Source organism: Prinia subflava, chromosome 3 (assembly GCF_021018805.1).
Source record: "Prinia subflava isolate CZ2003 ecotype Zambia chromosome 3, Cam_Psub_1.2, whole genome shotgun sequence".
Lineage (NCBI taxonomy): Eukaryota > Metazoa > Chordata > Aves > Passeriformes > Cisticolidae > Prinia > Prinia subflava.
Window position 1 is genome coordinate 35,399,092 of NC_086249.1, and position 22,649 is coordinate 35,421,740.

Genomic DNA, 22,649 nt, shown 5'->3' on the forward strand with positions numbered 1-22,649 from the left:
CTATTTCTGCTACCATTTTGTTTGCTGCTTGCCTTTTTTTTAATGCTAATAGAGGAAAAGATCAGCACAAAGGGCAATTTGAACAGGTCACATGCCATTTTAATCCAGTTTTAATGTAAAGACAGATACTAGACATTTCAGACACAGAGGCATTCATTATATTTGCTAACAAATTCGATTTTAGCCAAAAGATGTGTAATAGGTTCTTCAGTTAATGAGATTTCCTCAAGCTCAGCCTACTTAACTCTCATGCATAGCCTCAGCCTTCAGTGCCTGTGCAGACTCCTCTGATGATTCACAATGAAAATAAAGAATAGTAGTGATGTTTTTGAAATGTTAAAGGCATGGGATTCTACTGTCAATTTTTGAGATAAACATTTTCAGCAGAACACATCTGTTTCAAAGCTACAGAAACAAGATACAATGAAACAGTTCAATAATAAGCTTTTGCTGGTGCTGGTGTCTCAGACCTACCTTTCTTTACTTTCAATACTTTCTAATAATTTATTTTTTAATATAAGCTTTGTTTTACAAAGCTACAAGCAGGTTTCCTAAAAAGTTCTGCCACTTTAGACAGTAGGGCTGCACCATAATTTTGCACCAACGGAAGGAACTGACCCACTGAAGGCATGAACACACTGAAGTGAAGATTGCAGGAAAGAGAAAATCTGTAATTCCAGATCGGGACACTTACACGTCACACGCAGAACAGTGGTGGCAGCGGTCCGGTTTGATCAGCTGGCATCGATCACAGTATCTGATTGCTGTATTTAAGTGCAAGGGTCAGGTGAGTGGAACTCATTTGATTTGATGAAAGCTTTCCCCCTTAACATGAACTGAATCTTAAAGAGCTTCCTGCCCTCCCCTGCCACACCTGTTCTTTTGCCTAATCTCATAGGATATGTGGTTTTGATTATTTAAAGAAATGTAACATATTAAAGTATTCCAAAGAATCTATTACTACTCTCCTGAGTCCATTTTCATTTATTCTTTGACTCCCAAGTCTTCCCATCCTTCATCCTCTGGCACCGATCTCTCTGCACAGGGTACTAAGGCATCTCATTGTGAAACTACATTCTTGCAGCAAGTCAACCTTCTGCTCTGGCTTTCTCTATCCACCAAACAAGGATCTAGCAGATTGTTCAGTAAATCAGCTCTTCCCCAACTTTCCTGGATATTTTTAAACAGACCTTCAGGTTTTTCTGAATAGAAATAAGACACCAGCACATGCAGTTTGAAAGCAGAAGGAAAGCAAACATCTACAGCTAAACATAAGAGCTGGCAACTGCTTCCCAGAACACTCCTGGAATTCAAGACTGAGATTCTCTTAAATGGAGGCTTGTATTCAAAAGAGCCAGGTGTCCTTAGACTTTGTTTGGGAAAGTCACAGTAAACTTCAGCAATGGTTATTTTGAGAAATTTTTGTTTTTGGAAACTCTACAGGGTTGCGAGTTTCAAGAAAGAGAAAAAGATATATACACATATAAAAGCTATAGATTTTTAAAGAATGTATACATGCATAAGGCAGCACTTTCACACATCATTCATCTATAATTTGGAATAAAATGCCTACATATATGTCTGCATACAAAGCAAATCCAGAAATAGTCCATAACTAGATTTGTACTAAATTGCAGATGGGAATGAAATAACATTTATTTGTTTTTAAATTGCAAAAGTATATTAAGATCTTAAGTACATTTCTCCTCATGCTGAACCAAAACAGCTCAAAAGGAAAACTTTAAATGGGGATGAAAGTGATTATAAAATTGTGCAACACATTTGAATTTCCCTGTTTCAAGCTAACTTAGCTATATTTCTTTGCTCTGTTTATTTTTAATTGCCACAGCTAGAGATAACTGCTGTCATCTCTTTTCTTGCTAGAAGATATATTTTTTTTTAATTTCAAGTAGTGGCTTTATGTTGAGAACCCCAGAAAAAAAGAACTGCTGTTTCTTTCAGGGGGATTAAACACCAGGACAAACAAAAAACATCATGGCATTTGCAATATCTGCTTAACATATTGTTGATTCAATGGCAACAAATGAATAAACAGCAACTTCAGGAGCACAGAATTCTCTTTTTATCTCACCTCTCGATGCTGTTGTCGTATAGATAGGCAAATCTTTAGCAGCTCTTCTCAAAATCTCCTGCTGGGATTCTGGTCTCTCTTCTTTTTCATATTGTTCTTTATCAGCTTTTGACAAGCAGAACTAGGAGGGATGGAGAAAATGGATAGGAGGAAAGAGATTAATTATTACTTTGTTTTCCAAGCAAAAGACCCTTTGAGTGCCCCCATCCACTGACCCAAAAGCACCACATGAACAAAAAAAAGAATGCTACAGGAATTACAGGAGATCCTTAGAAATCCTAAGTTTCTGGATGTCTTCCGAATGTATTTCATTCTTGGATGTACTTTCAAGAAAATAATCTTTATCTCTGTTCCATTATCTATAGTATTTTCTCTTCAACACAAGGGAATGCAGAGACTCAGGGTAAGTTTTAAGGTGCAAACTTTCCTTTAATTCCTGATAAGCATAAATTAAGTAAACTGTGAGCAAAAGGAAGGTCAGGTCAGCAACAGTCCTTAACTGCTACAAGGCACTAAGTTCTCTTATTCTACTTCCTCTCTAACACAGAGAGAGGTACAAACCAGATGGGGGGAAGAAAAGGTAGGCGGGGGTGTGGTGGGTTTCACAGTTCCAGCACAGAAGCTGGAAGAGTTTAACTGGATTTTTAACTTAGGAGTAATCAACTCTAGTCTCAAAATTCTTAAATTGTATTGAAAGCAATTTCAGCAAAGCCTGTACAGTTTGAGTGTGTTACAATTCTGAGTAAAGCCTGATGAGCATTCCTGTTGAAACCTCACCGAAATGTAAGTCTTTATCTGAAAAACCTGGAGAGCTTTTACTCATTTGTGAAGCACTTAGTTTGGTATCTGCTGAAACAGTATTTACCAGTAAGCCCCACAAAACCCAGTGTGCTGACAAGGCCCTGTGCACAGGGGGCTGAAATGACTATTTCCTTTGGTATTTTTCTGTTCCAAAGCACTTTTAAACTCTGAGCTTCCTGCATGGACTACAAGAGCCCTCTTTATGAGCACACATAGACAAAGCATTCATGGCAGAGAGTGGAAAATGCTATGTGTGCAGCTGGAACAAAAACTGGCTTAGTGTGGTTTAGTATGATCGTATTTCCCTACCAAAAACATGTGCATGATTAGTTCACATGGATTCCCCTCCCATCCTGTACTTTTTACTCTTTGGGATTACAGTCAGTTGGCAAGCAACAATGAAAACTCCACTTGCACCAAGGAGGAGGCAGTAAGACATTGCTGCAATTTCTCTGTGCTATTTCCTAACCCAGAATGCAAGCAAGATGCCTCACAGCTCACAGGATCTAGTTAAGCCTCCCATCACACACAGTATCATCCCAGTTATTGAGTCTACCCACCCGTCAAGGGTGAAACATGAAACACGTTTAACAACACCCTGTTAAATAACCAGACACTAGAATTAATCTATGCAAAGGGTGAAATTAAAGTTTAACCTTTCAGCCATCACCAAGAGTTTGACCTCATTATTTAAAGTGAATCACACAGACAGATATTTATTCAAGCATGAAAACTGGAGATGCTCACATCAAAAGTTTAAGACAGATGTGAAGCATCATTCCAGCAAACAGTGGTGCAGTACATCTTAATCACCCTTGTGAGTCTGCTGGGTGACCCAGGGCTCTGTGACCTGCAATCAAGCAGAGGTTGCAAGAAACATGAGTACTCCCTCCAGATGACATTTCAAGACAAACCATTAGTGCACAGAAAAGGAACCCGATAACAAGATTTAAAACTTTTTCAATTTGTCCACGTAACATCATAGTATCATTCCAAAGATCTGAGATAGGATTTTGGTTTTCCAAAAAGCTGCATTTTTTCTACAGTTCTAATTTCAGAACTTAATAGGGCTATGAGACCACAGTCTCTCAGCACAATAGCAGGATGTTCAAAGACATCAAAAGTTGTCTGTTACCACGCAGCAAACGGAATTCCCAATGAGGTTCCAGCAGTTCTTATTGAAAACAGAAAGAATCCCTTTGTTTCCTTCCTCTTTCTGGATCTTGTATAATGCTGATTGTTCTTTCTTAGGACAAATGTACAGGGATTACACTACGCAGCTGCAGAATCTTTTTTTTAGTTCAATAGTAAGATCACAGGATGCTATTTGTTTTGCAAGAATGGTCAATTTGAATTACTAAAAATATATACATTTACACTCACACAGTGGAGAGATTCTGAAGTCATGTTTGTTTTTAAGTATAACCAGCATAAATTACTCACTAGCACATGAACAGAAGGGATTTGCCCAAAAACAGAAAAAGTGGTGCTGCGTTTTTAATTTGTTTGGTTTTTTGCTTTTAAAAAAGTTTTTTTGTTGTTGTTTTTTTTGGGTTTTTTTGGTTTTTTTTTTTTGTCCTGGTAGGAGAGGGTTTTTTATCTTTTTTTTTTTTTTTAAAGCTAGCTGTAGAAGAAAAATTTATTAAAACTGATCTATCTCCACAGTTAATGTACAAAAAATTCATTACATGCCATATGCCTAAGCCATCCCTTTCACTTGCTGAATACAAAAACCCTGCTACATCATCACTGTAATTACAGGAAAAGTACTGTCAGAATAGGTTTGCTATTAATAAAGAATTCACGCAGACAGTAAAAGTTACTGGGCATTAGCATTAAGAGCAGCTCTAGTTCATACAGCTTTATAAAACCCAGAATTAGAAATACTCTAGAATTAGAAAAACCTTGAATAGAAACACTGTTTCAACCACATTTTAACTAGTTAGCCTGCTTAACTTTACAATTTTCCTGCAAAACCATCCCAGAAAAAGCAAACCCAAATGACTCTGAAGCCAAGCCCCTTTGAATTTTTAGGTTTAGCAATTCACAGAATCATTTAGGTTGGAAACATCTAAGGTCATCAAGCCCAGCCATAAACCCAGCAAAGCCAAGTCCACCACTAAATTACATCCCCAAATGCCGCATCTATACATGTTTTAAAACCTTCAGGGATGGTGATACAACCACTTCTCTGGGCAGCCTGTTCCCAGTGCTTGTAACAATTTCTTCTTCTTTCAGTGAAGAAATTTTTCCTAATATCCAATCTAGATCTCCCCAGGAGCAACTTGAGTCCATTTCCTCTTCTCCTGTCACTTGTTACCTGAGAGAAGAGGCAAACCCCACCTGGCTGCCCCCTCCTTTCAGGCAGTTGTAGAGAGCAGTGAGGTCCCCCCTGAGCCTCCTTTTCTCCAGGATAAACACCCCCAGCTCCCTCAGCTGCTCCTCACAGCACTTGTGCTCCAGGCCCATCAACAGCTACATATAGACTTTTTGCTTAGCTAAACAGCAGAACAGTGTTTAGCTTTTCACACTTTATATTCTGTAGCTTTAACATACAGATCTCTAAGCTGTAATTAAGCACTACAGAGCAGTGTTTGCTTTTTCTTCAAAGCATGGGAATAACTCGTCTCAAGAATGTTTAGGGTTGACATTAGCACTGAATGCCAGTCTTGCTTAAAACAGAGTAAAAAGTCAACCCCCACAGAGCAACCACCACCTCAAAAAGTTCAGGCAGTTTAAAAGCTTTGTAAAAACAAGGACGAGAAGTGCAATATTTTAAATTCAGTGCCTGTATTTAATCCGTACATACATACACACACTAGAGAAAATGGAAAACAAGGTAATCCATCTCAGGCTTATTGGAATTAACATGGTTCTTTTCCAAAACAAAACTTATTACAGTCATCATGCATTCTTTTGCTATTCTATAAATCTTCTTTATGTAGTCACGTGTCAGTGTTCCTAAACCTTAACCCTTGACTAATAAGTGGGTTCAGTCCTCCAGGTCATAAGTATACAATGCATTACTACCCTTTGTTACTCAAACAATGGTAAAAACTGTCTAAAAAGGAAACATAAAAATGTTGTCACTGTATTTCATTTATCAGTTTCAAAAATTTTGGGTTTCAAGCAAGCTACTTCATAGCATAGCACTGTACAAGGCTGCCAAACTTGTGATGATTTAAACACACATTTTGTATAAGGAAATGTCATGACACAAAGCATATGGTATTTTAAGACTAACGTGATCATTTTCATTCATGATACACCATCATGCTGTTCTATTTTAGACAATGAGAAGGGAAAGGTGAATCATGCAGTACTGCAAACAAATTTCATCACTGAGAACAGTTCAGCTATTTATAAAAAAGGCATTGACATTTTCCTAACATTATATTTACCTCATTAGAGGGGGTTGCAGGAGATGTGAAAATTGTCTTCCCATAGGACCATACAAACATGACGAATGATAGATGAAAAACTACAAGGTAGACAACTGCAATAAAATACAAATAAGAATTCAGTGAACATAGCTGAAAAGAACAAGAAATAAACCCCCTGATCTTTGAGGAGGGCTAAACAACTACACTTAGCACTCTAGGACTGTTACTTAAAAAAAAATAAACCCCCACCTTCATTCCCGAAATGCGACGGCTGCTTTTCCTCAAGGAAACAATGTTTTTATTGTATGTTCATAAAATGACCTTGAACACTTTCAGGGATGGAGCATCCACAACTTCTCTGGGCAACCTTTGCTGCTGCCTCGCTACTCCCACAATAAAGAATTTCTTTCTAATACCTAATTTGTACTCTTTCAGTTTGAAGTCATTCTCCTCTTGTCCTGTCACCCCATGTCCCTGTAACATGTCTTTCCCCAGGACAGAACCCAGCCTCACTTCTGGCATGTACGTGACTAGCTTTTTTGGATGAAGATAATGCTGTAATTCTGTTCTAGACTATCACAAAGTAATTTATTATGTACTGACCTACATAATTCAATTCAATTTCTACTTCTAGTAGAAACAGCACAGTACTGTGCCCTTACAGAAGGCACTGGTCATCAGTGACTGTTCAAATCCCCAAACGGGTTTGGAGAGTATGGAGAGTACTGCAGTCCAGTCATGCCAGATGTGAGTTAAAGATCTTCTTACTATCTTATTTCAAATCATCTGAGAAATAAAAGCTGGAAAAATCCTATTACAGTCACAGTGGCAATAAAATGTAGCTGTCTTTAGGAGGGAGCTCAATAAATTTTCTAACGAGTCTGCATGACATTGCAGTCTTAGAGAACAGAAATCCAGACCTTATGACCCAGGAAGCTCCTTCCAGTCTTGTTTCCTCTCATGGTTTCTTTTATCACTTGTGAAAAGGAAACAGATCAGTTGTGCCAGAACAGCAAGTCTTGGAGAAGTCATATTAAATATTTATATTATCATCATTTATGTTATCTTCAGTTGCAGTTAAGTAGGAGATTTGACCTACTTTTCTGTACAGATAAGAGTCCTTTAAGAAGCTGTACAATGTACTTCATGGATGGCAAAAAAGGCTCAAAACTTTGTGAACCTCCAACAGCTCAGAACATGCTTGTGCAGAGTCACAGAAAACATGGCTTTCATTGATCATCTTTCAGGATTTTCACTGTTTATTGCAATGAAAATCTGTCTCCTGATAGGAAACAACTTGTGTGTTACTGTAGTAGGATCTGCTTTATTAGAAATTTTCTGTTATTAAAAACATACTCTACATTCAAACACAAAGTGGTTAAGCAATTAAAGCATAAGAAAATGGTTTGGAAGAAAGAAGAAAAGGACATAAAACTGGAATGGAATCAGTGGCACAGATCAGAACTTTGGTAGAGAAGAGGGCGAGAGAAATTGAATAGAAGGAAAGAGGAAATGAGATACAGGGGAGGGCAAGGCACAGCAAAACTAACTTACACAATAAACAGTTCTACTCTGTCCATAAAAATCATGCCAGAATTCAGATTCTTTTGAAGGATTATTTTTAGTGCACACGCAATGCATCGAAGAGCAAACCTCAAAGCTTTGTCACAAGCTGTAAATGCCCCTAAAACACACAGAATGACAGGGACCACGGCCGGCTGCATCAAGGGTACAGATCTGTGCCAGTGCTACCAGTATTTATTAGACAGAGGCAGCTATTAAAGTGCTTTCCATGTAACTGAGATCTTGCAATCTGTCACCATCATTAAAAGCCAAGGGCCAGTACTCAGTAGCCAGTGATGGGCACCACTCCGGGAAAGACCCTGCAATTGGCAGTCCATACTGGCTTCACTCTGAATAAATCCTTGCTCCTTTTCCTATTGCCACACTGCCATTCCTACTGTGATTACACATAAGTGTCCTGTCAGTGCTCCCCAGGAAATGTGAGGGAGTGAAGATACCATTTTTAACAGCTTTACTTTACAGTCCATCTACCCACCATTTTGGGTATCAGTAGCTCTTCTACAGAGTACTCCCTGAAGCATCTTGCATCTGTTTCCAGTACAAATGTAAACCAGATTCATTCCTAGTCAGCTCATTTCCTTGTAATTACCAGCTAGATGGAAAATACAACAAAAACCTCAAACCCTAGTATCTGCCAGTTTAGCCAGACTCAAGAGTCCCATGGAAGTCCTGGCTGAACCAAGGCAATCCAGGATTCTTGGTGCCATGCTGAGACCAAGTCAAGTCAGTTCTCTTTCAAGGTATTGATTCATACTATACCAAATTTATGGCCTCAGGAAGACAATGTCTTAAGACATGCTCTCAGAATCCTCCTAAAATATGCTAAGCCCTCCTAAGATTTGCCCTTAACATTTTTTTTCTGAATCATTCTTAATACTACTTTCAAGAGTCAGATTACAGAGAGGCAATAATACATAACAGTAATATATTACTTTATTCCCCTATCTTAATGGATGTAAAACTAGACAAGAATATAAAATAAAGAAAAAAATGAACCTTAACAGGATGAAGAAATCACTGCTAATTTAATCAAAAGTTGCCATTATATTCAAATCATTTTACTATAGTATTTATTACACTGAAATACGGATCAAAATACACTTGCTAAGATGCACATTACTGACTTACAAGGAAATGTTTCTGGTAATTTGGTCTTTTAACTCTTCTGATGTTGATTCCTGGCTATTGTGAGCTGGCTCATAAGAACTTTAGAAAACTTATGCCAGCTTTCTTTTCAAATGCAAAAAGACTTCACATGTCATTCTAAAATCAACTTTCATGGTTGATAAATTCATGCATACAAGATGACATGATTCAGAATGGGAGGTGCAAGCAGCATGCAGGTGACAGCTATTAGGAGCCTAACAGGTTCCAGTGATCCTGTCACTCTCATTAATTAATCTGGCATTTTCCTTCTCTGGTAGATTTAGAAGAACCTATTTCAGTCAGATAGGCACTGCATTTGGAGTAGAGATCTGTGTAACACAAACACTGCTCTGACAGACTTCCTTAACTGATATACATGGATCTTGCCTTTCCAGAAGAAATTAGAAAGCAAAAGTTATTCATCTGCAAGTCAACAGCAAGTACAGCAGCAACTTGCAGAATTGTGTGAAGTCAAGGTAAAAAGCCCAGCTGTAAAATGGGATGAAAAAATCTGGTGTAACACAAGCTCACATCTTGAATGGCTTACAGTTTATTTTGAAGATTTTCCTACTCTTTCAGCTCTCCATTAGAAATTGAAACATGAAAAATTCCAGCAAGATTCCTTCTTTTTACAGTGTTCTGGTAGATGTTCACTGGAAGAAAACTGCTAGATTAGCTTCCAGTTCTGTGCTCTTTTGCAAAATATTTAGGAGATGAGAGCTTTTATCAGTCTGAAACAGCCCTCTGTGGATAGTTAAAGTGCAAATCTCTGCTTAGTCTACCACTCATGTTCCCCCATAAATTGGAATCAATTCCCAAAAAATATACCAGCAACAACATGCTAGAATTATTTTTGGTTAGTTTGTATCTCTGTCACTGTGTACAACTACCCACCATTACATATACTTGCTAAAGCCAATATGAAGATTAAAATTTCTAAAACAAGGCCTCAAACACTTGACCTGGAAATTTAAAATTACAATGTGTAGTCCCTTTTGAAACGGTTGTGTTTTGCACAATTCTAACTGCTCCTTAAGGATGAAGTTCTGAGGAATTTGGTAAGCTGTTTGGAAAATATTAAGCAGTACAACAACAATTTATCTTCTTCCAGAAGTCTTTCAGGTCATAGGCCCAAACAGAAAATGGAATTGTGGATGTGCTGCAGTTCCTTCTCTCTTCTCCTTTTTCTGTTCTTAGTAGGTACCCATTTAAAATTAAATGCAAACTTAAATCATAGTTGCATTATTTGCATTAGTCACAGGTCTTGTCATCATCCCAAGTTTGTGGTATTAGAAACAAAACAGACTCCACTGTACAATATTTACCTTGTTTCTTAGCACTAATCTACTCATTACACAGAGCTCACACATAAAGGAGTACATTTAAACTCTGTGTCCCTTAGGATTTGCATACAAAGCAGCTATTCACATAAAAACTTCATAAAAACTTTTAAAAATTACCTTTTTCGGCAGTTGAAGAAATAGTAACTGGAAGAGAAAAAAAAGATTGTTAGGTAAATTTGTACAGAATTAAATAATTGGCTAAAAGTGAGACATACAAGGTAGCTGACTTGTCCCAAAGCATACTTCAGGTGCTAGCAGAGCCTCCCCACCCAACACTGGGTAAAACAGGAGTCAATATTCCTCCTGCCAGCCCTTGATGCCTGGAGAGTCACTAGAAGAGCTGAAGGGATGCAGTTCCCTGGGCTAATGAAGTGAGCACACTCCACAGACAATAATTAGACAGAATTTATGCACATTCCCCTTCCTATGTGCACCTAACTGATTTTTCTGAGTCAGCAGCTAGGCCAACAGGTGTACCACTGGAAAGCAGAAAATGAAATTAAAAGTTCTTACAGAAATCCCTGTGAAACTGTTACATGTAACCTACTTCCTTAATTCCCTCCCCACTTCTCCCCTCCTGTCACATACTATTTTTTGCTTTTTTTCCCCGACCTGAATTCTTCAGGCATAGTTAAAATCTCTCCACCTCCTTATCTCCTATAGCCTCATCTCCTTTCATGCCAACAGCAAATGCCATGTTCAAATCTACCTTGTCTACTGCTTGACTAGTACATCTTCCTGCCCTCAGGCTTCTCCAAAACCTTCACACTCAGTTTATCGGTTCAGGGATGATGCTGAACAGAGAGCTGCTGTACTTGTTGGCTGCTGTGTTCATATCACTTCCCTTGCTGGATCTCCTCCTTGCACACTGAATTACTGAAACTCAGTGAGCAAAGGATCCTTCCTGACTCCATCTTACACAGTAAATTTAAGCTTCTAGTCACCAGCATGAGCACAATCTTAACAGAGCACACCGTGCCTCCTGCAGCTTACCTCACTACACATTGCTTCCCCTCTCCCAGCTCGGACATTTCCACTGTCATTAACCTGTGCAACAATTCAAATGAGCTTTTTCCAGATGCACACCAGACTCTCAGATCTGCAGGGCCTGAGTGTGCATTGCAGACCTCCTTCTGAGGGGCTGCTTTGTTACAGAGGTGGCATTTGTTACTTATCTGTAGATACCTACAGGGAAGGGGTCTACAACAGTATTACACACCTGTGCCTCTCTTTATGGGCAACAAGAGGCACAGTGAGATGATATCTCAATGTATAGATGACCTCTCTTGTTCATACATGTTTTAGAGTTTTTTCCTTCTTTCTTGCCCTCCTCTCTTTTCCATTAAACATCCATCCTCTGTCTGTACTCAGAAGCCTCTGCAAAGTCAATGGAAAAGGTTCTTCCACCTAAAGGAGGAAGAAATTACCATTTGGAATAGAATAATGTTGGCTTCAAACTCAAGGAGGTAAATCCTAAAGAACAGCTTCATTTCACATTAGTTATGCATACTTGCACAGCCTGCTCCCATGTTTCTGCCTGAAACTCCACTGCGCTTCAGAAGTCAAATTATTTATAAAGCAAATCTTATGAGTGTTTTTGCTTAAAATTTTACTAATGTTCAAAATATTTTCAAAAATGCAAGGAGAAGGTAAAAATTATTAAAAAAATGAAAAGTAAAATAAGCTTGCAGAGTATGTTTGTTCAGCTTAAAAAAATAATAAAAGTACTTTAGATTTAGCTTTGTCTTTGGCTCCTCATATCTTAAATAAACACCTTTGCAATACATTCATTCATAAACATGTATTTCCTTGGACAAGAAATATAAAAAAGTTCTTAATTATCCTCTGTTGGCAGCGGGAGAACATAAGTATCTATAAAACTTCAAGAAATATTTTTGAAAGTAATTCTGGTTAAAGTACTTCTTAATTTGTAGCCTCATTTCTGCTCTCAGCACAAAACAGAGCTGTGAGTGAAATCTGATGTCTGAAGACTCAAAATAATGAACAGGTTTTACAAGCAAAACCAAGACAAAGTAAAAAAAAAAGCACAGTTTTTTATCACATGTGGGACTTCATCAAAAAGATTCCTAAATAACCTTCAAAAATTAATTAAGTTTCACAGTACCAGAAAGATAATTTCTCTTTCATACATAGGTCCCTTAGGTTAGAATGCAGTTATTAGACTGTGTAGAACAACTTTCATTTGAGAAACTCCTGCAGTCTGAGGTAAAAGCCAACATGGAAATGCTTCTGATTTTCACCCTGTCTTGACATCCTCAGATGAAATAAAAGATGTCCCGTTCTCTCCTGTCTCAGAGGCTCATGCAAGTTAAATGTTACTGTTTCTATCCTGTTCTGATGTCCATTGTCAAGTAGATTGAATGAACAGCAACCCTTCTAGTCCAAATTCACTCAGCAGATGGCACACGAACAATTTTACAAGAACTTTATACAATAAAACAAAGTCTTTCTTCACATAAGTTAACAGTCAATCTTTATGTAAAAAAGACTTTTAAGTATTTGCTAGGCAGACCATCTAACAAGAAGCTTTGTATTCTAGCAAGAAATCTTTTGAGCTTTGCTTTTGAGCTCTACATCAGGGCGAAAAACCTCACAGAACATGACATTGACATTGTGGGCTCCATCCCTGGCCTGTATTTACAAATTTGCTCCCTATCACTTTTCTCCTCTGCTGCTTCTGATGTTTAGATATGGCTGCCAGCTTCTGCTAAATTAGTACCACTTTGAAACATGGTGTCTTGTTTTGGGCATGGCATAGGGGAAAAACCCAAGGCAGCACTGCCTTTTTGCTTATTGATTTATTTTAAACAAAATAAACGCTGCCTGGGATTCATATGTTAACCTCAGGAGGCAACAGCACTGTACACACTAGATAGATGCATCAGCAAAAGTTAGTGCCTCAAGCTCTGCAATCAACACAAACTGTCCGTGATTCAGAAACATAAGTGATGTAAAACAGCTGCTCTTTTGAGGATTTTAAATTATATTGCCATATCAGTCCATTGGTCAGCTACAAAAGGAAAAAAATATTCTTTGGATTTGTTTCTTAGTATTAAGTTAGTGGTTTTGTGAGAAGACTTATGAAGCTTTAGAAGGATATTGCCAGGGAAAGATAAAACACAAGAGGACAGTGGAAGCTGCAGTTTACTTCAATGCAAAGTGCTCAGAAGCAGGCACTTGCATGCTCAGGCACATGGAGTTTTCACTATGGTCTTAGAATTTCAAAGGATTAAACCTCTCAGTGCTACAGCACCAGTGGAGTTGAACAAAGGGAACAAGCTCTGTCTGACTGCAGTGCAGAGCTTTATCTTGACTACCTCAGGGTTTCCAAAATCAGGCTAAGGAAGGAGTGCAGCAAACCTGCCTGTAAAGAGATTTAGACAGGCCTACACTGATCTTCATGTTGCTGCAGCTTGCCCAGGGATGTACAGGTGAAACACGCTGTCAGCTGGTCCATTGAACAGCTTATGCACTGGAACTCCCAACATTCTGGGGTCCCTACAGGATGAAACACACAATTTGAAGGATGTGGGATCACTTTCTACACAATACTACCCCCAAAATACACCATACAGCCTTCATTAGGCTGGATTCAAATGTACTTTATAACTCTGTCCACTTAAGAGGACAAGCAGAAATTGCATGTTTGACTTTCACAAAGGAAAAAGTTGTCTTAGTTTTGATTTAGACACCTAATATCACCCCTGGCAACAAAGACACTTTTTCCTTTATGACCCCAGTTGCTGGTGACACTTTCCTAGATACTCTTCAACACTTTGTTGTCTGTTATCTTTCATCTCGCCTATGTCACAAGAATGGGAGAGGCAGAAGCCTACGGTTTTATCACAGGAAACAATCCTGCGGACACAGTGACATAATTCACTGTATAACAAATGAAACTGGGGGAAAATGTCACTTGCTGGAAGCTTTCCTCTTGGAGTGTGAACTGATAGAAATGTCAACTTCAGAAAGCTTTGGAGCATTTTTAAAGCTGCTTCAAGGAAACCTCTCAGAATATCTCATCTCTGAAAGAAAAATATGTTAGGGAGATGGTTTGCTTTTAGTTTCAAGCTTGTTTTTGGAGTTGCTATGAAGTGTTCAAGCATCTTCCAACTCACTCCAAAATAGGAAAAACCCATATCTCTCTATTCTGAGGCAAAGAGGTGCTATGATCTCCCCAGACCTTGCAAGAGGCATGCTAAAAGACAAGACATTTGCCTTCAAGCTTGGAATAAACTTCCCCCCTCCCGCCCCCCCAATCACATCTTCCTACTTCCCTAAAAGGCATGTTCCAACCATAGCTAGATATGCTTCTTGCAGAGGAAGAAATTTAATCTCAACTAATATAGAAGTACAGCAAAGGACAAGAACTGATCTCGTTACTGAAGTGCTGTGCTTATTTCCCCATCCTCGCCCACGATGGCTCCTAGCAGGAGTCATATTTCGGTTATTCCAACCTTTCCACAAATTTCAAAGTAACATTCACATGTTGGCTGACATCCCTGAAGGGTGGGAAGGAGTGATAAAAGTGCAATTGCATCCCCTCACCAGATGCACAGCCTTAACTTCTCTCACCTTTTAATGAAAGGGGTATAAATAAATAAACCTATATATATATACACACACATATACCTATACATAGACATGCACATATACACACACACACACACACTCATATTTCCAGAAGTTACTAGAACTGAAACTCAACAGAACCCCCCACAGGCACTACCCTGTCTGCAAAGGCACGCACCACTGACACCATCTCAGTGTTTAATTTGTTCAGAAAATGGCATTTTATTGAAAGTGTAACTTAGGTTTATGCTTACATAATTTCTATTTGTAAATGCAGACCTTAATCCCTCACAAGAAGCTGACAGAAACACTATTTACTGATACAAGCACCACAATGAGTAAATTTCCTTCAGCAAATACTCATTTGGCTTCTGTTAGAGGGCAGTAACAAAACACAAAGACCTTAGCACCTCTCCACTGTTCTCTAAAAGCCTTTATTTATTCTGTGACCTTCTCACATTGAGATATTTATTTCCCAATTGGCAGGTACTCACTAGGTGCTCTCCTCCCTTAACAGTTGGGAGTTGTTTTAGAAAAATTACTTAAGATGACAGAATCGACAGCATCATGCAGCCAAAAGCCAACAAGGGAAGATGCTGCCAGGTCCCTGCTAAAAGGCTATGAGGGTCCAGGAATCACACAATTGCCATCACGAATTCTCTTTGCAGAAATTTGAGACGTATGAACTTAGAGTTGTTTTATTTTCATACGGTTCTAGACTGATGTATTTCAATTTCACATATCCAGGAATAAGACACAGGTTTCTCTGCTCCCAGCACAGTCCCAAAGGATTCAGAAAGCAACATTTTATAGAATGGTGCTGCAGGAGATGTGGCTCCAGAGGCCTTTGTGCTGAGGCAGCACGAAGAGTCACATTGGCACACCATGTGCCTCAGCAGCAGCACTGCCTGGGGCTGGTCTGCGGCACGGCTGCACCATCAGCCAGGGATGCTTGTCTCAGAGGTGGGGCCTGTGGTGGACAACTCCTGCTGCAAGGGTGTGTGAAGTTACCCCTCCTAACCATCTACCCACTCCCCTATGGCACACAGACAGAGCAAAAGCGAGCACTCACCTTCTCAGACACTTGGGATCGTGTTTGAGCTACCAATGAGGTTGGCAGCTACTACACTCCAAGTCTGTGTGACCACAAAGAGCAGGGGTGAAGGGGGAATGGCAGCAAGTGGCCTCTCACTGTCCTGGGCCATACTCAGTCATGAGAGGGGAAAGAAGTGCTGTCAGTGCCACCGATGATGCCTTGAAGCACCCCAAACTCCTCACACACCCTGTGCTCAGCAGGAGCACTCGAGAGTTGCCTTGTGACCTCAAGAGATCACAAGATGATGCCTTCAAAGGCACTGCAGGTAGTGCATGTGTGTTAGAAGTCTGGGGTGGGAAGACAGGAGGAAGAAAATGCAGCCAGGGAAGAGACACTGGTACTGGTACACTGGTACTGGTACTGCTCTGCTTTGTGACCACGTTTCCTATGCTCATGATCATCATGCCCACTGCTCAGGGATTCAAAGAAATATTATCCCAGGGACAGGCAAAATAAACTAATATTTCAAACAAGACAGTTCAAGCTGCATTGCAGAATGTTTCTGTTATTTGTTACCACTATTGTTATGATTTATGTTTTAAACAATATGAAAATGATTCTTTCACTAGAACAACTAACTTAGAGCAGCCAGAGGCTTGTTGCCCAGAAAATACTCTCTTATCACAATAATGAAGCAGCTTTTTATTTAGCCAAGGTCTTTTCAGCCTCAATGCAGAGAGTATATGCATAAATACAAAAAGTCTACAGCAGAAATTAGCATAAGCAATGCAAGACATTTCTTGGGTACTGAGTTACATTTAGCAATGAATTTAGCTATGACAACTGGGAAGATTTCTGCCATGTATTGTAGGAACAGTAAATTCTGTGCTACCACTTCCACAGTTCAAAAACATAGCCACAAAGGCAAGTGGCTTCTGGAACCCACAAAATCCTACAGATGGCTCCTTACCTCTGCATCTACAAAATATTCTTGAAAGTTATACCAAAAGTCTCCTAATGGTCTTCTCAGCAAGGGTGCCTGCACTTTTTAAATAACTTCAAAACCAGGAGTTACACTTGGTCAGCATGCAGAAGGAAGTGTTGCCAGGTCAACCTCAGTCCCACACTTGCATCCACACCAACCATAGTGTATCAAGAGATGTATCAGCCCAAATAACTAAAGGATATTTCTAAATATGAAGTTAGCGTTTAGCTCTGGCAATTCACCCGGTCTGCCATCCCTGAAAAGCCTCATTCCCCAAGAAGCACTACTCACTTTCAATTTACCATAATTGCTCAAAACCCCCCTAATGTAACTTGATTTTCTTCAGCTATTTAATCACTATTGACATTGCTCATTCTATTTGCATTTTGATAGATTTTAAACCCTAGAATTCTACACACTTTCTTTGGCTGGTTACTCATGTTACTGGACTTCATTCAATTCTTTACCAAAAATTCTGTTTTATTGTAACAGTAACAGCTTTATTGCTCAGTAGCTTGGAAGTGCTGTGCATAAATTGTTTCCAATATTGCCTTTAAGCTATCAGACAGGCCAAAAGAAAGCCCAGTTTCTTCTCGAAAGACAAAGAGAGCTCTTACTTGCATCAGTCAGTGAGCTGCGCTCTCTCTGGCACATCAGGGAATAGGATAAAACAGAATTGATAGAAAGGCATGGAAACTCAGAAGCATCTGAGTGGAGCTAGCCAATGTCCACATCACTAATTAATGACATTTACGTTTGAAAGAGAGGTATTTATCCTCAGGCTGGCCAGATCATAGTAACACTACACTCAAGTATCTGTATGTGTGAAAATGCTTTTTGTGTTAGGAATAACTCCAGTACTTCTGTAGCTGACAGTGCTAGGACACTTGCAAGAGATAGGAATGATAAACAGGATGATCAGCTGGTGTTGACAAACACTCTGCTGTACAGGGTTGTCTTACACACCCTGCGCAAGCTCAGGTGTTCTACAGGTACTACCAGAAACTGTCAGTATATATAAAGTAAAAACCAAAGCAAGCAAAAATCCCATCCAACAGACACACATTTTCATAACAGTATTTTTCAAGTAATTAACAATTCACCAATTCTTTTTGATAGAAAGAACACTAATTTGCAATTTGTGACTGCTAGTTGATACCTGCCTTGAATATAAAGGTCACTTAAAGCTGACTGTCTTATGGCTCAGGACATTACTAGTAAATCCATTTACTTCTACACCAGACAGATGAAAATAAGCAACAGCCTTTATTCATCCATTCCACACAGCTGTGACATACGACAGCAGGAGAGCAGAGGTGTCAGCTCATTGAGAACCAAAATTTCAGACACAGCTGCTGTGACCTGCAGACCTGAACCCTCAACCAGCAGTAAGCAGGGTCAGCAGCCAGCAGGGACCTTCTTCATGTTTGGCTTCAGACTCTTCCAAAATCAATTGCTCCCTTGCTTACTTACTGGCCCAGCTTGCAACAAGCGTTTCCCCAAATGTGAGGATAAAATCTATTTACAAAACTGTGGATAAAGATCTCCTTGTAAATCTCCTTACAAAGTATTAGGCACTCTGTTTTCTGAGAGGAGGATTTTGCTGTCACCAAGTTCACTGAGTAATGGAAGACATCAAACTGCCCAGCAAGCTGACCTCCTCTCATGCATTACGTCACTGGATTCCCTAAATGAAATTTTAAGTTTGCCGTGTTGGTCAGGTTTGACTGGTATTTGCCACCTGAGGGTAAATACGGAACTATCCATGATAAAAGCTGATTTTCAGCCAACAGTACATTGACAACAGAGCAGTCAGTAATGTAATCTACATGAATTCCTATCAAGATATCAATAAGCCAAGCTCCTGGACTCAGCCCTTTCAGGAAGTTTTGTATTGAAAAACATGGCATTTAAAAACAAGTACAAGAGTTGTGGGAGAGTAGTGATGGGGAACTCCTGTCTTCAACTAACTGGACTTATAAATACAAATAAATATTCAGTATTTTTTAAACTATAAAAATATTAATGGAATAAACAAAGGTTTAAAGATTTTTCATGGTGTTTTAGGGAAACTGTTCATATAAAGTTGCTTGATAACAAATGCTGCCATCTTTTGATGCTGGAGGCTTTGCCGCTTGTTCTTTTTGTAAAACAAAATATTATACATTAAACCTTACTTAGACTGAAACATCCTGAGACAAAGCTTGACTGCAGCTAAATCTACACCTTCTAGTTTCTTTGCAAAAAGTAAGAAACAACAGCAACTCCCCATAAAAAAAGATCCAGGTGCTGCAGAGGGGAAAAAACCACTGGTAATAAAAGAATAGAAAGTTTTGGATAAAGGACAAGGGCAGGACGACACCATTTTGTTGCACCAGGTCTCATTTAAGTACCAGATTACTTAAGAATATGAAAAAAGTGACAGCACAAAGACTGTATGAGACACTGCAAAGGGATTTTTGGATACTCCAGAACGTCTAGACTAAATCTTTGATCGTAGTCCAGAGCTAACACAGAGGCAAGCACACAGAAGTACAGAGTCTATCACCCAAGAGCTCTCATTCAGTAACTATTGTTTCCAGCAAATAAATAAAACAAACAAAAATCCTCGGGGCTCACCTGCCTGCTGACAGTTCACCACATATTCTTGGAAAGCAAACTCAGGACTCTAAGAACATCAACTGAAATATTGCAAATCCTAATGCAGTGTGTGCCCAGGGGAGAAGAGTTCTGCCTACTGCCCCTCAGAGATGCATTAGGGCCCCTAGGGCAAAGCACTGGATGTAACACGGCAGGGCTGGCACGCTGCCTAACAAGAAACAAGCAGGGCTTGATGCATGCAGGGCTCCTGCTAGGAGAATTAACCTCTGTCATCTTCCTAGGCTAGCACACACTGCAACACAGTTGCAAGAACATCCTTGGCTGCAGGCAAAGTACTCGAGTGGGGCGCTCTGGTGGGAACCAATGCTTGCGATGTCCAAGAAAAGACTGCTGCTGGTTTAACACAAAAGTCAGCGAGCACAGTGAGCTGCAGGAAGTTTAATCAGGAGAGTGATCGCTTCTAAACTCCTGCAACTAGGTGTGAGTTGGCCCAGACCCTCAAACCTGTTGTCTCCTGAGAGGATACACAGAAACCCCACTTGGGATGGGAGCAGGGTGTGCACCTGCTTGCCTAAAGACTCCAGAGCAGGCGTGCAGCAAGAGGAGAGCGCTGTCCCGTGGTAGGAGACCACCACAAATCCTGAGGCATGGAAGTGCAGCTCCTGAGGCACTGCATGTGCCTCAAAGCTCTCCCAGACCATTGCTTCTGCTCGCCAACACATTCCTGCTTCCACTCTTCACCTGGCAATAGGGTTCTGCAAGTGTGGGAAGCAGTGAGAAACTCAGGATATTTACAGCTTTGAGGATGGTAACAGAAAATAGCCACACAAAAGAGAAAAAATAACTGAATCTAGTACTCAATGATCTTTAAGCTTTCCATTGTCAAAATTCATGATTTGTCTAAATTAAGAATTATTACAGAAGTTCAAGCCAGCTCTCTGCACCACTTGCTGCCTTAGCTTTATCTCAGCAGGTGTCTACTATGGAATACAGCCATAATATCTCTGTATGCAATTACAAAGCTGAAGTCGAACTTTTAAAAATACAATTATTTAAATTATTTTAAATTATTTATTTATTTATTTTCAACATGAAACTTAAGAAGCAGCAGATTAAATAGATAAAAACATACACACACAAAACATCCTCACTAAAATCCTATTGCATTCTTTTTCAGATACTGTAAAAAAACCCACTTGAGTGTTAGTCACATTGGATTTTTCAGAACAGAAACCAAACTCTGCTCCAAGTTTTGGGCACTTTTCAGCAATGTTCAGGGTAAACCTGCAGGTCACAAACCAACAGACATGAAAACCTTCAATCAACCACAAAGCAATACGAATATGTGGAAATACACTTTCTTTCTCTCTTTTTTAATCCAAACCTGACAAAGCTAAAAGCAATGACTACTTGTCATGAAGAATGGCACAGTAACAGGTTCTCTGCATTCACACCCACAACAAGGCAGTAGATGAGGCACTCGACATAAGTTTTAAGTCTACCACACACAACTGCAAACCAGCTTGTACAGTAACTATCTGTTTAGGTCTCCTCAAACAAATAATGTCTGTTTCTTTCAAGGCTACTTGAATTTAATCTAAACTTAGTTTCATTCTGTCTGCACTGGCATCTTGTCTAATTCTAGATGAATTACTTGAAGTTCTAAATTTTTTTTGTCACAAAAAGGTTTTAAAAAAGAAAAAAAAAAAACCAGAACCAACAAGCCAAACAGCCATCTCTGTGCTTAGCACTTCACAAGAGATGCATAAAAATCCCCCACACTGGAGACAAACACAGATCGAGATGCACAAATGAAATACCACAAATAAAAGAATGCTGCTTTGAAACCCTCTCTGAGTAGATCATATGAATAAAATGATTCCATGCTCCACATTTAAGACAATGCTGCACCATCTATAGCACCAGAGACTGCTGCAGAAACTGCAAAGACAAAGCATGCTGCTCTTGTGATCCACTTGTCTTTGACAATCTCACAAGACAATTCTAAGAGTCGAAAGAAAAGATGAAAAAGGAACGGATGAGCCATGTGGTCTTTCGGGGAAAAAAGGAAAAGCAGAGGCTTGAAATGCTGCAGAGAGGGAACTTGACTTCTAGCACAGGGAAGGGAAGACAGTCAAAGATTAGGTATTCCACTGAAGACTGTGGGGAGGAAGGAAAGCAAGAGAGTGGGAAAAATCTGGATTGTTTGTTTCTTGATGCGGGAGAGGAGGAGTTAAGCACATCCCACAGAAAACAGTTTAGTGGCAGCAGAAGGAGCTAATACTGGGGAAGGGGCTAAAAGAACAAATGGAATTGTTGCAATCTCATTATCCCTTTTATACCTGATTCAAACCTTGGTGGAGATTCAGCTTACACAAAAAAAAAGTGGTCTGTGCTTACTTCCCAAATGTTTCTGTTACATTTTATACAATCTAATGAGAAAAAAATGGATACTCATCCTATTACAGGAAGATTATCCACCAGCTGGAAGAAGTTAATGAGTGAGATCAAAACTCCGTAAAAGCTGTTTCAGGAACCTACAGTTTGTAACACTGGTAAGGAAAGTACATGTTAAAGCAGCATAAACTCTTACAGTTGTAGGAAACTGTTTAACAAACAGCGATGTACTGAACGGGTGAAAAATGAACGACATGAACCCTCAGCATTTACAGGCACAGTTTTAGGCACACAATTAGAATCTATCTTACTCCCATTTTCCATCACAGCCTTGAGTTCCAAGCGTAATAGCAGGTCCAGTGCCATCCAAGCATTTAAATTATCACAGGTATATGAGAACTCAGCTCTGACACCCATCTTTTAACCCTGTAAATTCTTTGATTATGAAAAGCATATTACATTAACTCATAAAAATATGAACCAGTAGAGAACAAAGTTTTTATTATTGAAATTTCATCAGAGAGAAGAACCTGAAATTCACTGTATGTACAGGGTCATGAGGTATGACCACAAAGTAATGTCTACTGAAAATAAACGCTTGAAATTCTGGTCCTTTTATCCACAGCATCTTGTAGGAAAACAGACTCATAAGTGATGAAGGAACATAAACCCCCTGATTAAAAATGAA

The 22,649-nt window shown here is 39.4% G+C and overlaps 1 protein-coding gene across 2 annotated transcripts in view; it reads right to left on the minus strand.

The window, feature by feature from the left end:
• Positions 1-22,649, minus strand: part of ZDHHC20 (zinc finger DHHC-type palmitoyltransferase 20) — a 48,554-nt gene that overhangs the window by 20,178 nt on the left and 5,727 nt on the right. For both annotated transcript variants that reach the window (XM_063394664.1, XM_063394666.1), the window contains exons 2-5: positions 10,467-10,493; positions 6,295-6,389; positions 2,093-2,213; positions 695-764 (exon numbers count right to left, since the gene is read on the minus strand). In XM_063394664.1, coding sequence (XP_063250734.1) covers positions 695-764; positions 2,093-2,213; positions 6,295-6,389; positions 10,467-10,493 — 313 coding nt within the window. The remainder of the gene's footprint in view (positions 1-694; positions 765-2,092; positions 2,214-6,294; positions 6,390-10,466; positions 10,494-22,649) is intronic.